The sequence below is a fragment of the Bos taurus genome, chromosome 7, assembly GCF_002263795.3.
Source record: "Bos taurus isolate L1 Dominette 01449 registration number 42190680 breed Hereford chromosome 7, ARS-UCD2.0, whole genome shotgun sequence".
Classification (NCBI taxonomy): domain Eukaryota; kingdom Metazoa; phylum Chordata; class Mammalia; order Artiodactyla; family Bovidae; genus Bos; species Bos taurus.
The window spans coordinates 84,191,087-84,210,160 of NC_037334.1; the positions used below are offsets into that span (position 1 = coordinate 84,191,087).

Consider the following 19,074-nt stretch of genomic DNA (forward strand, 5'->3'; position numbering starts at 1 on the left):
GATGAGGCTCTCTTTGAAATAAGTAGCATCAAGAAATTAGGTTTGAGGTAAAATCAAAATGCAATTTTTATCAAAATGCAATTTTTATCTCTGAGAGTAGCATATTTTTGAAATTCCCCCCCATATACTGCAATAAAGTATATTTTGATTGTAGAATAAAGAGTAATAATAATGTTTAAACTTAGATCAAAGCACATGTTTTTTAAGCTAATATAGACCAGATTGTTTTCTATTCATTGCAAATGTAAGGGAATTTAGAACTTCATATCGGAGAAGGCAACGGCACCTCACTCCAATACTCTTGCCTGGAAAATCCCATGGATGGAGGAGCCTGGTAGGCTGCAGTCCATGGGGTCGCTAAGAGTCGGACATGACTGAGCGACTTCACTTTCACTTTTCACTTTCATGCATTGGAGAAGGAAATGGCAACCCACTCCAGTGTTCTTGCCTGGAGAATCCCAGGGACGGGGGAGCCTGGTGGGCTGCTGTCTATGGGGTCACACAGAGTCGCACATGACTAAGTGACTTAGCAGAACTTCATATAATCACAAAATGTATATGGTTCAAAAGGTTAACAGAAAGCTTAGACATCTCTATCTTTGGGAGGATTAATGTAAAAGCAAAACTACAGCGGTGCTGACAGTTCAAATCATTTGTCTTTTAAGACAGCACATTAAAATACCTAGAGCTTTTGAGGGCTTATTTTTTTTTTTTTTTTTGGACAAAATCCTAGTACACTCTATTCTTCTGCATCAGCACTACCCAACAGCAGGGAAACAACAGTAATGGGCCAAAAATGTTCCAGAGAAGTAGTAGACTTTTTAAATTAAAAAGGCAAGGTGGTCTTTAATGGTCTAATGTTCATATATTTTGTAGCAATTGCTGCTGTTTAGTTGTTCAGTCGTGTCAGCTCTTTGCAACTTCATGGGCTGTAGCCCACCAGCTTCCACTGCCCTTTGGATTTTCCAGGCAAGAATACTGGAGTGAGTTGCTATTTCCTTCTTTGAGGGACCTTCACAACCCAGGGACCAAACCCGTGTCTCCTGCATTGGCAGGAGGATTCTTTACCACTGAGCCACAAAGAAAACCCAATAATTAGTTTTAAAGTCATGAATAAAATAAGGTAGGCTGGATATTAAAGATATTCCTATTAACTATTTTTATTCAATACATACTTAGTATTCCCTGATTATATGCAAGAGTTAAGAAAGAGGTGGAAGAAATGTGGGGGCTTCCCGAATAGCACCGTGGTACAGAATCCGCCTGCAATGCAGGAGCTGCAAGAGACACGAGTTCGATCCCTGGGTTGGAAAGATCACCTGGAACAGGAATGACAACCCACTTCAGGCTTGTTGCTGGGAAAACTCAACGGACAAAGGAGCTTGGCAGGCTACAATCCCCAGGGTTGCAAAGAGCTGGACACAACTGAAAGGCTGAGTACATACACATACAAAAGAAATATTAGGTGCTTTAGTAACAGAGAATAATGAATCTAAGTAAACTTTAATTATATAAGCATTTGATTTTTAAAAGTCTCATTGAACTATGAGGAATACGGCAGTATGTTTAGTTTTTAAACTACTGTAGCCTATAGTATTGGAGAAGGCAATGGCACCCCACTCCAGTCCTCTTGCCTGGAAAATCCTATGGACGGAGGAGCCTGGTAGGCTGCAGTCCATGGGGTCGCTAGGAGTCAGACACGACTGAATGACTTCACTTTCACTTTTCACTTTCACGCACTGGAGAAGGAAATGGCAACCCACTCCAGTGTTCTTGCCTGGAGAATCCCAGGGACAGGGGAGCCTGGTGGGCTGTCATCTATGGGGTCACACAGAGTCAGACATGACTGAATCGACTTAGCAGCAGCAGCAGCCTATAGTATCATTCTGATAAAATGACAAATGTTGTTTAAAAATATGGCCCAAAGTATTCAAGTATTTATTTCAAAATTCTATAAAGATACATATCCATATAGTCAAAGCTCTGGTTGTCCAGTGTGATGCACAAATGTGAGAGTTGGACCATAAAGAAGGCTGAGAACTGAAGAACTGATACCTTCAAATTGTGGTGCTGGAGAAGACTCTTGAGAATTCCTTGCACAGCAAGGAGAGCAAACCAATTAATACTAGAGGAAATCAACCTGGGATATTCACTGGAAGTACTGATGCTGAAACTGAAGCTTCAATACTTCGGCCACTTGATGCAAAGAGCCAACCCACTGGAAAAGATCCTGATGCTGGGAAAGGTTGAGGGCAAAAGGAGAAGGGGGTGACAGAGGATGAGATGGTTGGATGACATCATTGACTCAATGGACATGAGTTTGAGCAAACTCCCATAGATACTGAAAGGCAGGGAAGTTTGGCATGCTGCTGTCAATGGGACTGCAGAGTCAGACACGGTTTAGTAACTGAACAACTGGCTTCTTAATTATTAAAACACATTTGCCTCTTTGATTCCAGATTTGACTTTTATAAAGCAGCAACCAAAACATTATATACTACAAATCTAAGGCACTGCTGATTTGGGGTCAGTGGACTCAAAATATAACACTAAATTTTAAGTCTATTCATATATTTTTTAGGAATACTTATGACTCTATTCTCAGAGATATAGACTTTTGTGAGGAAAGATTCCTCATATTAAACCCTGAAATTCACTGTACATACTTGGAGACTTGTCAAAGTAGTTAAAATTTGTATTCCTATAACACTGCATCAAATCCCCTAAACTAGTAGCAAGTTAATAAAAGCTTTAAAAGAGAATTGTCTTTGAAATGAATCAAATGAGCATAGTATCTGTTAGCAATAACATAATTAACTTTTTCAAATATACTACATTCTTATCAATGTAACATAAAAAATACAAGTGAGATACACTTGTACTTTAAAAAGTAAAGCACACTAAAATGCAATAGGTAGTAGCCAAAAATGGCTAGTTAGTGGTTTTATTTAATTATTCTTTCATTCATTCAACCAACAGTTATTGGGTTCCCATTGCACATTAACTATAGGTGCGTTAGATACAATGATGAGTAAACACACTGATCCCTTACTATAGACACAATTACTTCTCTTCTTCAAAACTATTTTTAAAATGCTATGAAAACTTCTGAGTTTCAAAGTTTATGCTGGTTGACTGAGCTTTAATCCAGTACATAATTTAGTTTTCCTATATTGAACAGATACAGTCTACTTTTTTATTCTTAGTATTGACATGAAAAAGACAATTTTTTTTTCAAATGTAATCATGATATTACTTTTAATCAGAAGAAAAAATATCTATTTAAATTTACATAGTGCTAAATTATTTAAAGTACCATTACCTTCTCAGTGGGGAGTAATTTTGAAATTATGGAAGCTATCCTGAATCCATAATGATATACGCCAGTGAAGTACTTCACACATGAAAACATTTTGAAATGTGATCACTGACTGATATTTACCAAGCATGTTTTTGAAACTCTGAAGAACAATCCAGCTGGAATAATTTTTCTTTCATCATATATTTATAGTCTTAGAAAAATAACGATTAAAACAGCTGTAGAATGTTGATGAATATTTTCAGGCACTAAAATAAGTTCTATTTTATTTACAGTGACTATTTAACTTGACTAAATTGACTTGGGAATTACTTTCCAGTGAAAATAAAATTTAAATGTATATTAATATTAGAAAGATAAATTTATTATATTCAAGTAGTACTTGTAGTGCTTTTAAATTATAATGTTAATCACTAAGTCATATTTTTAAATTATTTGTGAGCACTACAAATAATAATATAATTTATTAAATAAAAATGTTAAAACTGAGAGACCAACAGAAGATTACACTAATTAGCAACACACAGCAATCTTATACAGAGCACCCATAACGCACTGATCTCCAAATGTGTCAGTCATTCATGAAAACAACGATGATAGCTATTGAAATGCGTAAATCTTGCACTTACCAACCTCCACAACACTAGAACAGTTGGGACCTGTGAAGCCATCTGGACACTTGCAGGAAAAGGAACCATCAGACAATCCTGGCAAGCAGATACCTCCATTTTCACAAGGATTGGGATCACAAATATCACCTGAGAAATAAAAAAACAGATATTGACTGTTTTTGCCTTAGACACTAAACTGTATTATTTCATAACTCCCACTCATCTTCCTTTGGTAACATCACAATACTTTATATAGACTTACAGATAAGGTAGGCAAGACCCATTTGAAACCATGTGCTTCTAAAAGAAATGGTCTGTCACAAGGTTAAAATTAAAATTTTCAATTCAAACATTGCATACTAGATTGCATACTAAAAGCAAGTAATGTACTTTGGAATTCTTTCATTATGTGTAAATGAAACATTTTCTAGCTTGTTAAAGATTAACCAAAATGTCTGCAGTTGACTGGTCTGCTAATTACTCCTATAAATAACCTATCTATATCCGCACATTTTGCTTGATAACTTTGCAAGTTCTCTCAGTAAAGGGGGTGCTTATTTCTTGATGTCTAGAGTCTGGGCTTATCCATGTGACTTGCTTTGGCCAGTAGGGTGTTAAGAGACTTAAAGTCAGTTGATATTTGATAAAACATTTTAATCATTCTGCTTCTTTTCTTGGAACTCTGCCATAGCCCTGAGAGTAAATTCAGCCTAGCCTGCTCAAGAGAACTGAGAGGAAATATGCAAGGAAAGAGAAATAACCTGTGCAGTAACCAAAACCAAAAACACGTGGCACGGCTTTAACACAGGTAGCGGATGGAATCTGGAAAAGCACTGAAAGAATGGCCACAGGAGGCTAGAAAAATGGGTTCTCTGTGCTATATAGAGATGCAGTTGGTAAGACTATCACCTGAGGAAACTCTGGTGAAAGAAAATGTACCTAATAAACTTCTGTATATGAGTAATGGCATTTGTAGGCAGAATGTAAAAGTGTCACTTGATTTAATAACTGTATTTTATAAGGTATGATAAGAAAGAGACATGCTAAATAAAGAACTGATGAGTTTGAAAGTAAAGGAATAGGGAGGCACCAGGACTTATGATAGAAAACAAAACAATTTCTCAACCCCAGCTTCTCAAACCAGTGGAAGATCAAATCCAGAGCTTTGTCAGAAAGACATGGCTTCAGCATAAATATCAAATGAAGGCTGTAGCTACAAGACCTTTGTGAAAACATTTCATGTAACTCAGGTGCAGCCTGAAAGAATCTCTCAGCTAAATAGAAAGAGATTCTAGAAATCTTAAGGATATTATCCCTGAGCAGCCTGACAGATCCACAGTAGTGCTGATTAGGTATGGAGTGATAAACAGGCTTCAGAGAATCACGGGTGTGGCTTTGCAAAGAGCATGTGAATCAGATTCAGAAAAGCCCATACAACTTCTAAAGGAGCTTTATAGGTAAAGGTGCCATCTCCTGGAATAAAGGGGAATGAAGCTTTTAAAAATTAAAAAAAAAAAAAAAAAAAAGCAGCAGGGCCCCAACTTCCTTAGTACTTGGTATTTCGAAGAACTTTATTCCCCTACAGAAGTTTTCTCATGAATGATTTCATCTTTTCTCCAAACTAACTGCTCTAAAACTTTACAAAAAAGGAAAATGGAGGTTAAGATATTTGTGAAATTTATAAAGCAGGTCATTAGCTATACTAACATGATAGACTAAAATACTACATTGGCACTGGATAAGATATTAGAAAAAGAGTCCTGAAATAAGTTAATAAATGAAAGAATATGCTTTGGGATTACCATAGAATTTAGCATGGCTGAACCCTGGAGTATTTGCTTGGTAATGACTGAAAAAGTATAAATATGTCAGATCAGGGGAGATTAAAAAGTGACATCGCCAATTATCAGTTGAGGAGACAACAAATGTTTTTAATATGTATTTTAAAGCTTTAACATGGTCAGATATATTTTAAGAAGACTATTCTGGCAGCATTATCTATCAAGTGCATTTGAAAGTGATGAATGGTAAAGATATTTCAATAGATTATTTATCTCTTTATGTATCTAGCTAGTGAGTCATTCAACTATTCCTCCATTTGTCCATCCAACTATCTATTCTTTGAGTACCTATTTAATGATAGGCACCAAGTGGTAACATAAGAGACATATATAAAGAGTCCTTATGATCAACAAGTACAGATCCCACTACAGGAGATGAAAAAGATAGAAACAATTAAAGCACATGGTAATAAGAACTATGATTAGTATACATGATCCAAATCACAGGATCACAGGAGACTTCTAAATGGATCCGGTGCTGTTCAGTGATGCAGAAGAAAAGAAGGTACATGCTTAACATCCCAGGAAAAGAAAATAACATATATGAAGGAAAAAGATCACTACGCATCCTAGGAACTTCAAATAGGCTACTATAATTAAAGCACAGAAGAGTATGATGAATAGAAAGAAATGAGTAGAAAGAAACGTTAGCATGGTCATCTAGATAAATGCCTTGTATGCTGTACCCCAAATTCTGAAGGTTTTCTGTCGGCACTGAAAAATCATAAAAGGACTTTACATATGAGCAAGTATATAATCACACTGGTGTTACGGAATGCTGACTTAGGCAACATTGTGTTGAATCAGATGGGGGACTAAGCATGAATCTTCTGAGGTAGTCCCATAAAAAATGACGACTCCCTTAACTCTCTTTAGAGGTAGCCAGGGACAAGGAAAGCAATGTAAGCGTCATTTAAACCCAATCCAGTTAATAAATGCTAGCTAATAAGATAGGAAATGATAGTCCCCCCAAATTACTACCTCCCCCATTAGAAACAAGGGGAGATTGTCTAGAAAGTAAATTACTAGTTTAAAAGTGTGATCCTGCTTGTCTTTCTTCAGTGTGAGCAAAGAAGCACAGCTTTATACAGTCAGACTAACAACACTGCCATCTGCTCACTCTGTACATTGCATAAAGATGAGTATTAACACCGAAGCTTTTTTTTTTGATAAGATGTCAGTCATATTTCTGTGCACTGTGAATACTACGAAAGAGAAGTTCTACATTCCCCAGACGAGGATCTGTTGTTGCAGCAATGTCAACAGATCAAGGAACATTGTGGATGTTTATATTGATTTATTTACACTGACAGGCGTGATCTCCACAGGAGAAAGGCAAGGCATGAACAGTGTCCTACAGGCTCACAAGAATACAGGCTATATTTATACATTTACCCAAAACCCAGATCCCTCATTCTCATCCCTCTCACTCCTACAGCCAGTTTCCTTTATGTGAGCTTACCCAGAGTCGCATGAGACCACGACGTCGGGTCCCTTTGGTTGACCCCCCATCACACAGGGCTTTGTTGTCCTAAGAAACCTTTCTTAGTACTTGTGCTGCCCTTTCTAAGTGATAATACTTAATCTAGTTGATTTTCTACTGGCGTGTCTGCCAGTCATATGATGCTTCTGTGGTCACAGTGAGACAGGATGGTCTGTTTACCTCTCATAGCTCGTAGATGCCAGCTGCTCTTCAGCTGACCTGTTTTCTCTTTTGTACTTCTTGTTCTTTCTGCTTATTACTTATTTCTAAGATGTTAATATTGTAAAAACCCATATTTTATCACCATTATTGATATCTACTCAGTGTCTTTCTGAAACATAGAAAAGAGGTAATAGATTTGACCAAATTGTGCCAGTAGAACTAAGAGGACATTGTGACCAAACTGATGTGTGGGTTGAGGGAGAGCAAAAAATCTGGACTGATTTCCAGAGCTCTTGCCTGTACGACTGTAAGGCCATCTTTCATAAGGAAATACAATGGATTCATTGTTAAAGGAATTATTGTGTTTAAGAAGTCTGCAGAGTATCCAAAATGAAAATGTCCTATAAAGGTATTGAATGATCAGATATGAAATCAGAGAGCGTTTGATAAAACATGGATTGTTAAGTATGGATGTGAATACTAGAATCCAGTGAGAGTCATTAAAGGGAGGGGAGGGGAGCAGAGCAAAGGGGAAAGGAGAGGGGAAGAGAAGTCCTTGGGCACACTAACAATAAATGAGAATAAAGAGGGAAGATTCTTCAAGAGAGAAAGAGGCAAAAAATAGTGATAGGCCTCTTCCACAACAGTATGTATATCCAGTCTATTCACTTAGGGTCTAATATGTTAAGGACTGCCTGAGATTAATTAAAGGCCCTCACATGTAGCTGTGATAGATGGATACTGTCAGCAAAAAAAAAAAAAAAAGAAAGTTTAGATGGGCACAACAGAATCCAAACACAATTAGGGTGATTAGAGGATATGCTATGTACTTGTTTCCCCACACCTAATTGTTAACAGCACCCTTGTGTCAGCTGTGTTCTCCATGAAGACAAAGAGTATAGCAAGTTTATTAAGAAGTAACACCCAAGAAAAAATGAGGAAGAAGCAGAAAAGGGCTGGGAAAGCTTTGATCTTGTGATGCAGATCTGACACCTGTGAAAAGAAATGGGTGGTGGTGGGGAGCAGGGAGGTCACTGAAGGAAGACTGAGCCTAGGAGTCTCAGTCTATAATGCAGAATTGACAGTCTTAGCTAATCTACCTGGGAGCTCCAGAGCAAAGATTATACTTTAGAGGAATCCCCAAAAGGCAGAAATGACCAGACACTTGCTCAGTTTTTGGCAGGAGGAGGCCCAGGCAGAGCAGGGGCTCTAAGGCTCTAATAAGATCATGAAGAAAGTGCTACCAAAGAAAGTCGGTGGAAGCTAAGTGCATTCATTCTTTGCAGCCAAACAGCTTGTTCTTTCTTGAAAGGATATTGGAGCCATGCACCTTCATGTGTACCAAGGTCCTTTTTCACCCTCAAAGCTGTCCTGGTTTGGATAAGTTACATAGTTACTTTGGTCAAAACCAAGGTATCTTAGCTTTCTTTCTTTTATCTACACCCGCTATCTCAGTAGGCTGATACCTTCAGTTCAGTTCAGTTGCTCAGTCATATATAACTCTTTGCGATCCCATGGACTGCAGCATGCCAGGCCTCCCTGTCCGTCACTCCGGGAGCTCAAACTCATGTCCATTGAGTTGGTGATGCCATCCAACCATCTCATCCTCTGTAGTACCCTTCTCCTCCCGCCTTCAATCTTTCCCAGCATCAGGGTCTTTTCAAATGAGTCAGCTCTTTGCATCAGGTGGCCAAAGTACTAGAGCTTCAGCTTCAACATCAATCCTTCCAATGAATATTGAGGACTGATTTCCTTTAGGATGGACTGGTTGGATCTCCTTGCAGTCTGAGGGACTCTCAAGAGTCTTCTCCAACACCACAGTTCAAAAGCATCAATTTTTCAGCACTCAGCTTTCTTTATAGTCCAACTCTCACATCCATATATGACTACTGGATAAACCATAGCCTTGACTAGACGGACTTTTGTTGGCAAAGTAATGTCTCTGCTTTTTAATGTCTCTGCTGTCTAGGTTGGTCATAGCTTTCCCTCCAAGGAGTAAGCGTCTTTTAATTTTAAGGCTGATACCTTAAGTAGAAACCAACCCTTTCTGGCTAAAATTTCAAGTCTAATTCAAATGTACTTCAGGGACTTCTGATTCTCTGTCATTTCAATTAATCTGAAAAAGCATCAGCTTAAGAATCCTGATTAAAATGCAGCTGACTTCTGGATTTCAAGTCAGTGCTTTGTTGTCTCTTTGCCTCCCAGTGGATGCGCTGGTAGAGTCTTTTAAAACTAAGATGGCAACTGGTACAAGAAGACAGGCTCAGGAACGGAAAACAGGACAATACACGCCTTCATGGTTCTTTATTTCACTGTCAGCAGGTTCCTAAAATATACCTCTGCAGATTGTAATCTGTGTGCAGTGTTACACCTTGATGCTTCGTGGCTGGCTGGCCTCACCTGCTTTAGATTAGGACAGATGTGTTTAATTTGAATCTAACTATGTTTTACGATTCCATCTGCAGTTTATGGCAGACTCGGCAAATTAAGCTGATGCCGATTTTCCTTTTGGCAATCGAATGCAGCAATTATTTTCCCCAGGGGCAAGAAATCATTGCAGGCTAAATTTAACTTCCCATTTGCCTGCTCTCTCCCCCCACTCTCCAGAGTTCTGTTTGGACTGGGACCATCCTGACTGTGCTCCGTGTCCTCCTCATTCTTCTCACTGACCCACCATCTGTTGCCAGTCACCTCCTGTTCAAAATGATTTAGGGATGTCTTATTTCACTTTATTATCAATTGCCTGATCTTTTAGCCAAAATCACAAAGTGTGTATGAATCTATAAAATCAAGCACTGCAGAAGACAGTGCAGAAAAGAAGAAAAAAAAAGCACTATAATTTGTACCATTATGACTGTGGTTGTGTTTTTCTGTGGGCTCAGTATACAGCCATGCAACTTGTGATGTAGGGAAAAGGAGAAAATTCTATGTTAGCACTAACCTGGGAATTAGGTGGACAGAACAGCCAATTTGCCTCATTGATATGTAACTATCTGATGGTTTATGCACTGAGTTTTCTTTACATATTACTGCTTATCTCCAGTTTACAAATCAGAGAACCCCAACTCAGTTATCATGTATTGATACTCCAGGAACCAAACATTAGACACTGGGAATGTTGCCTAGATGAAGACACATATGAATCCTGCACTCCTGAAATTCATAGTATAGTGGAGGGGATGCACATAAGAAACTGACAAATAAGCAAGGTATTGTCCACTGTAACAAAAACCATGCTGGGGTGGGGGAAAGGTAAGAGGAGGACAACCTGATGAGAAAGGCAGTGAATGCAACTAGTTACGGGTGCCTCTTGAGCTGAAGCTGAACATTAGCCAGTCATGTTAAAACCTAAGAGTCTTCTAAGCAGAGGGGATAGCAAGTGTGTGGCCTGAGTGATAGGCAAGAGAGTGATGAATTCAAGCAACACGAAGGAGGCCAGAGTGTCCAGAATACAGTGATAAAGTGTCACTAAGTGGTTTTTGTCAGCAACAGAGTTTTAGCAGGAACCAAGTTATAACTAACGCCCCACATTTGATTCTCTGTCCTTAGGATAATCAAGGACATTTCTTCTAAGCCTACTCTTACTATATTATCAAACATCTACTGAAAATATATTATTGTATTTCAATTTTTTAGATATTAATATAGGTACACAGTACTGTGTTAACATAATGTTGTAAATATATGAATAATTTATTTGGATGAATGCATGCATCTCCATTTCCTTGGCTCCTTTAGCAATCCAAGAAGCCACCTACAATATATCTGTACCTTCATCCCTGCCCTCTCATTTCTGAAAGAAAATTTGTATACAGATGCAATATTAAAAATAAAAAAGTAGTAACATATCTCTAAAGCATATAGCTATACTAACACAAGATATTAATATTAATTTCTTCAACATCTCTGCAAACTAAATGTAAAAACTGTCACAGTACATATTTATATGTGGTTAAGTAAATGGAGACTATATTTTGTTTTACTTTGGATCTTTTTTAATGGAATTATAATTGACAAATAATATTATATAGTTTCAAGTGAACAACCAACATGGTGATTTAGTATTTTCATACACTACAAAATGATCACCACAACAAGTCTAGTGACCACATGTCCCCATACAGAGTTATTATAATGTTACTGACTATATTCCCAGTACTGTAATATTACTTCCCTGTGACTCTTTTATTTTATAGCTAGAAGTTTGTACCTCTTAATCCCCTTCACACTTTTCACCCATCTTCCAACCCTCTCCCCTCTGGCAACCACCAGTTTCTGTTTCTGTTCTATTTATTCACTTGTTTTGTTTCTTTGGCTGTACTACGGGAATTGTGGGATTTTAGTTCCCTGAGCAGGGATCGAACCCCGACCTTAGTAGTGACAGCTCAGAGTCCTAATCACTAGACCACCAAGGAATTCCCCTTGTTCATTTGTTCCAGTCTTTAGATCTACATTTTAGTGAAATCATATTATATTTGTATGTCTCTGTCTGACTTATTTCACTTAGCTTAATATCCTCTAGGTCCAAGTTTACATGATCAATTAATCTATGACAAAGGAGGCAAGGGTATTCACTGGGGGAAAAACAGTCTCTTCAATAAACAGTGTTGGGAAAACTGGACAGCTACCTAGAAAATAATGAAATGACTACTTCCTTACACTATACATAAAAAATAAATTTAAAATGGATTAAAGATTTAAATGCAAGACCTGGAACTATATAAAACTCCAAGAATAAAATAGGCTCTAGGCCCTTTGACACCATTCTTAGCACAATTTTGGGGGTTATGTCTCCTCAGGCAAGGGCGACAAAAACACAAATAAACAGATGGGACTACATCCGTGTAAAAAGCTTCTGCACAGCAAAGGAAACCATCAACAAAATGAAAAGGCCAACCTACTGAATGGGAGAAGGCATTTACAAATGATATATCTGATAAGGAGTTGATACCCTAAATACATAAAGAACTCATACAACTTAATATCAAAACCAAAAAACAAACAACCTGATTAAAAAACAGACAGGGACCTGAGTAGACATTTTACCAAAAAAAGACAGGCAGAAGGCCAACAGGCACTTGAAAAGGTGCTCAACATCCCTAATCACCGGAGAAATGCAAATCAGAACCACAGTGAGATACAAGAGAACATTTAAATTCATGTTCTACAACCAGGACAACCTCATCTTCCGCTGATTGCTCTCCACTGAACTTGGCAGCTATACTATCACTTCATTTAAAACTGAAAGAAAACAAAAGCTTTGTCTTCAACTGCACAAGTTAGAATCTGAACCAACCTGTAGACAGAGTACTTGGCAAAATGAGCCACTTCTCATACACAAGTGAGCAATAACTCTAGTTAAAATGAGATAAAGTTCAGGAGAATTTGCATAGTCAACCTGGTAAAACTCACAAATGTTAGCACCCTTATGACTTACTGCCAGTGAAATTGTACAGAACAAAATAAATGTCACTTCTGAATCAACAGTAGGACTGAATTTACTTTGGTGTCTCTTGAGAGACCATTTATGCTGAATACTGCAATTTCATCTGTTCCATGCTCTAATGAATTTGATGCATAGACTTTTATTTTAAAGTCTTTCTTTGCAAGCTAAAGCTTAAAAATGTGGACAGTTTAAAAAACAAAACAAAACACAGTTCAAAAGGTTTGATGTGATTGCTAGCTTCACTTGTGCTTTAAAAACAAATTTTAGTTGATGTTTCAGACCATCCTGCAATTTGGAAGAGAAAGAAATAAGATTAAAAAAAATAAGAATATTCGTGTTGAGAGGATCTGTCATTTCACTGGAAAAATCATGTAACGCACTTGTAATAAAAGAAAAATTAACACCTTGATGTCCACAGGACTCCCAAATGACCACATGCAGCTACGGAAGACACAAATCTGATGAAAGAACAAGGAAACTTTGTAGACTCACTCAGGGCTACACTAAAGCTAATTTAAAGCAGGATGTTTCTTAGTTGTTTTTGGTGTTTAGTCTCTAAGTCCTGTCTGACACTGCACCCCCCTGGACTTGTGGCATAGGCCCCTAGGCTCCTCTGTCCATGGGATTTCCCAGGCAAGAATATCAGAGTGGATTGTCATTTCTTTCTCCAGGGGATCTTCCCAACCCAAGGACTGAACCCACGTCTCCTGCATTGCAGGCAGGGGAAGTCCTTCTTAGCTGTTAGCCAGTGGTTTATCCCACTATTTTTAAAGATAGTTTTTTCTTCTTAGATAACTTTTTAAATGTGAGAGAAATATAGTATTGAAGAGAGTTAGACGGAAACCAGCAATAATTTTGAGTGTTGACTATTTGAATTTTACATCCTTTACCACACAGCTTCAATCAAGGCTAATTGCACGAAAATATAAAAATATTTTGGGCTCTACATTTTGAAAAAGGCTTTTGGCATATTTTGTATTTTAAAACACTCTAGAGAGTCCCTTAAAATAACAAAATCTAGAGTTTTTAGAATTGAAAGTGACATTAGAGATGATCTAACCCAGTGGTTCTCAAACTGTGCTGAATATTAGAATCACAGGGGAGTTTTTAAAATTCCTGATGCCCAGTCCAATTAAGTCAGAATCACTGGGGTTGGAAAACAAACTTCTGCATTTCTTAAAGCTCATCCAAACTTTTCAACTTATTAAAGAAGGAACACAAATTAAAGAATGTGAGGAAGGAAAGAAAGGAGGAAGGAAGAAAGTTTGTATTTTCCTGGTTTCAACTGAGAGGAAGGCAAAAGAGAAAAGAATTTATTAGACTAGCTTTCTTGGTAGTTCAGAATGAGTTATGAAAAAAAATACCTGCAGGAAGTCAGAATCAGCAAATTGAAAATAAAGGCACACAGCATGTTAGGGAGAGCAGAACAGATACTACTTACTACTAACATATATTGAATTTCCATAGAATAATTAGCTGGAACTTTATAAATCACCAGCTAATTCAACCATATCATGGAATTCCCAAGTATTTTTTGACTATATTATTTCTACCTGTGAAGAATATTCATCAAGTTAATATTAACTGAAGCCCATTTACATGACATTGAGAGATAATTGCTGCACATATTATGGGACCCCTGATAGACAATCACCTGCTCTTTATAGAGTCTAACAAAAGACATAGATAAGTTGACAGGTGGTTATCAGAGCATGTTAGGTCTATGAGAAGGGAAACTCCTGGTGCCAAAGGATCATGAAAGAGCTTCGTCAAACTCTGCCCTGTGAGTTAGGAAGCTCTCCCAGGGCAAGTGATCTTCAATTCAAAACAAGAGGATTAATGGAAAGCAGCCAGGCAAAGGGATGGCCCAGAGATCCCCTGCAGAGGGGAACACATGTGCAAATGTAGGGAGCAGAGCCAGAGCCCTGCTTAAGAAACAGGATGAAACTCATTTTAGCTAGACAGAAGAGAGAGAACAGAAATGCAGAGGCAAGACTGAAGAACAGGCGTTGCCCAGGGTGTGCAGTGTCTTTAGGACACTCCTAAGGAGTCTGAGATTTCCCTGGTTGCTCAGATGGTAAAGCATCTGCCTACAATGCAGGAAATCCAGGTTCAGTCCCTGAGTCGGGAAGATCTGGAGAAGGAAATGGCAACCCACTCCAGTATTCTTGCCTGGGAAATCCCATGGACGGAGGAACATGGTCGGCTACAGTCCACGGGGTTGCAAAGAGTCGGACACGACTGAACGACTTCACTTTCTTAAGGAGTCTGGGCATTCCTGAGCATAAAGGACAGCCATTTAGGGGTCTAATCCGAAGGGTGACATGATAGTTCACCCTGGAAGCAATGTGGAGAATGGATTACAGGAAGTAAAGTCCAAGACAGACCAGTGAGGAAGTGGCAAATTTTAGTCTGGCTCGAGGGACTGCTGACTTGCCTTGGAGTACTAATGGAGAGAAGTGGATCCCAAAAGACATATGGAGAGAGGAAATTCATAGAGTCAACGGGATGGCTGAAAAGAAAGAGAAGAACTAAGGATGAAACTCATAAATTAAAATTTAACAGAAAACTCTGCCTTTCATTTTAATAGAAACATGGTTTAAGGAGCAAGTGTGGTAATGGTGATGAAGGGGAGTGAAGATTTCTGTTTTGGAAATGCTTGGACAAAAATGTCTATAGCCATTCACTTGGAGATATTCAGTGAGAAGATAATTTTATCGATTTGAACCTGTGGAGAAAGATTCAGTTTAGAGATCGAGCAATTAGCATAAAGTCTATCTTTTAAATCATGGAAATACAAACACAAATTCTCAGAGGTGTTTCTGGAAACATGATCTAGAAGTAGATACATGTTTCTACCTTGTAATGGAGAAGGAAATGGCAACCCGCTCCAGTATTCTTGCCTGGAGAATCCCCATAGACAGCCCATAGGGTCACAAAGAATTGGACATGACTGAGTGACTAAGCACGGCACACCTTGTAAACTCTCTTAACGTGGAATCATTTCAACTTATTCACCAAATTCTCCCCATGGCAAAGACTGGCGTCTGATCGTTTTATCCAAATAAAATGCTATCAAAATGAAAATTGTGTGGGAGAGAGTTGGAAATGTATTTAAAATGGCAGAAACCTGATAAGTGTTTTGGCGTTGATGGGAGGCAGCTATCAGAACAGAAGTTAAAGGGACAGTAGAGAAGGAAATGCTCAGAAGGTTTGAAAATCACTCAGTTGTGTCTCACTCTTTGTGACCCCATGGACTATACAGTCCATGGAATTCTCCAGGTCAGAATACTGGAGTGGGTAGCCTTTCCCTTCTCCAGGGGATCTTCCTGAACCAGAAATTGAACTGGGGTCTCCTGCATTACAGGTGGATTCTTTACCAACTGAGCTATGAGGGAACACTGTGAAGGATGGGCTTCAGATATATATGGAAGGAATCACCTTTGGCACGAGGAGGGATCTGATATAATACAACCTGGATGTCTATATGTTTACAGATGCTTAAGCAAATTGAGGGAGTTTTCTGGTGTCTTCTCTGTGTAGCAGGGCTGCTGAAAATATGATGGGATCATAGGCTTGAGTAGAGTAGAACGTAAGTAATATGTACTTGCAGTAAATAGAAGGTTGCTGCCTGGAAAGCATAGGAAAAAGCCCGAGGGAAAGGAGTAGGGCCCAGCTGGGCTTGGAGTCAAGAACTGACACCAGCAACACGTACCCAACCTTGTTATCTGGTTAGAGGACAATAGCTAGTGCTCAGGCAGGAAGAAGACCCTGACCCAGGTTTGCTGTGTTACCAGACAGGTGTGATGGAGGTCAACAAAAGAGTGACACCTGACTGCTTTGGATTTTTTAATGCATAAATAAGATAGCTTACTGTGTGTTATGCTCTAAAATCATATATTTTTCTAATTATGGAAAAATCCTAAACCCAGTGAGTTGTTCTTTCAGAGACTATCATAGTTCTTCAGTTGACAGCAAAGGACAAACTAAAAGATAGAATTTGGCTGCTGTATATAAATAATGCAGTACATCATGACGATAACACTTAGTCCATCAATCCTTGTCAAGAACGCAACTCACAGTGACTTTACAAAAACAATCAGCTGCTACAAAGAAGATGAAATCCAGTGCCATATGCAATGGTGGAAGATTCACATTGCCTTCTTTTTTAGACCTTAGACTGTGAATTATTTCGTTTCTAAATGTAAAGCTGCACAGCCACAATAGAAACATAATCTCCAAGGAAAATGAGTAGAAAAACAATTGGCTATATTGATCACTTATTAAGCATAGTGACTCAAGAAACACCAGGACATTTTATCAATCATCACATTACTCATTTAATTATGTTTTTCAGGTAGAAAGGGTATGTAATGCTAAAACTAGAGAAAAAATTTGCAAAGTCTAATTTTGTGTTTTACTTAGAATCTTCTTTTTAAAAGTCATAATTTAAGACAGCAGTAAAATAACAGTTTCAAACTCCAGCATACAAAAGTTGAAGCAATATATTTCACTGTTTTAAGGGCAGCCCCGACTATTTATTGCTAGAACGTTTAAAGTAGTCAATTGTTTCATTAAATAACATGTTTATAAACTGTGCCACTGAACCTGACTATATATGTTCCTCCGTTTGGTGCGTGGAGGAAAGAAATCACAAAAATTAAAACTAGTCTTTTTTGAGCTAAAAATAAGCAATCGAGACACCTATCTAATTTACAGAATGTAAGTCATATTTTACAAGTCTGATTTAGATCTTGATTAAATTTTATAAAAAATGAATGATTTCATATTTATCTTTTACAGTAATATTTTCACATGAAAGCAACACTTTATAGAATAGCTGCCAGATACTCTAATTTCAGGTAATCTCTAACATTTCAGAATTTATGTCATTTATCCAAAGATAAAACAATCTTAGAAGAAACATAAATTACTTTGATAGGCCACTGTCTGTAGATAGCTTCCTGATAAACAATTTGATATATTTATTTGCTTGGTTAAATTTTCATATATCCTTTGATTCTATCATTACATAATTCAGCCAATGTTAGAACATTTCATTATTGTATAGTAATATTAATATTTTCGTGATTATGTACCAAACACTATACTAAATGCTTTATGGGTATTATATCATTTAATCTTCATAATATGCCTATGATAAACTTTGCTGATATTGTTAATAAGCCTCATTTTATTTATGAAAAACTGAAATTTACTGATGTTCCAAAATGTAAAGGCATAGAATAACAAGGGCAAAATAAAATTCACATGTAGTCAGCATGGCTTCAGGAATAAGAAACTAGGAATGTTGGAATGATTTCCTTTGCCCCTGTTTTCCTTCACCTTTCTGCTTCAAATTCTTTATTTTTTAAAAGTTCTTTTCATTCTCTGACTACAGGTCAGTTATTTAGTATTATTATGTATTGTCTACCTTCTCATCTTTGGATAATTACAGCCTCTTGGAAAATTAAGTGGATGAATAACATATGAATCATTGTTTGAGTCAATGATAGCAAGTACTAGAATAATACCTGGTTCACAGTAGGATATATACACACACATACAAATATATGCATATATATGGGGAAAGAGTATCATATTCATATTTGAATGAACTTATATATAAGTTCTATTAGCACAAGAAACCCAATGATGACAATTATTTGAAAATAATAAAACACTTGCAATAGAAATAAAGCCTTTAGAAAACTGAGGTAGCATATCTCACCAGCAATTTGGCTAGAAAGAGGTAAAATCCAGGTAACATTTCACACGCTGATAGCACTGTCCTTCTGTTGTTGCAGTCTGTATTGCATACAAACATGAACACAAAAGGTTTTTTTCCTTAGACTTTAAGTTAATAACAACATCTTCATTTTATTGATCACTTACTGTGATCCAAACACCTTCATTTTCAGAAAAAAAAAAAATCAAAACAATTGCCTATATTCAGAGCATGTGAATTCTGGCAACAGAATTAAATCAAGAACCTGAACTATTAATTGCCACTTTTTAGCATTATGCTAAAATTCAACATTTTTCCTAATTCTAAAAACAGTATATATTCTAGGGAAAAAAAAATCGAGAGACACATGCAAAACAGGGAAACTGGACCCCTTCTCTGCATTTCATTCTTGAACCCTAGCAGTAGCCACTGTAGTGAAGTTCGCTCAGTCGTATTCAACTTTTTGCAACCCCTTAGACTGCAG

The 19,074-nt window shown here is 37.5% G+C and overlaps 1 protein-coding gene across 2 annotated transcripts in view; it reads right to left on the reverse strand.

Annotated features, from left to right (window-relative positions):
* EDIL3 (EGF like repeats and discoidin domains 3) overlaps positions 1 to 19,074 on the reverse strand; it is a 480,622-nt gene that overhangs the window by 347,648 nt on the left and 113,900 nt on the right. For both annotated transcript variants that reach the window (XM_005209726.5, XM_002689374.7), the window contains exon 2: positions 3,949 to 4,077. In XM_005209726.5, the coding sequence (XP_005209783.1) occupies positions 3,949 to 4,077 (129 nt within the window). The remainder of the gene's footprint in view (positions 1 to 3,948; positions 4,078 to 19,074) is intronic.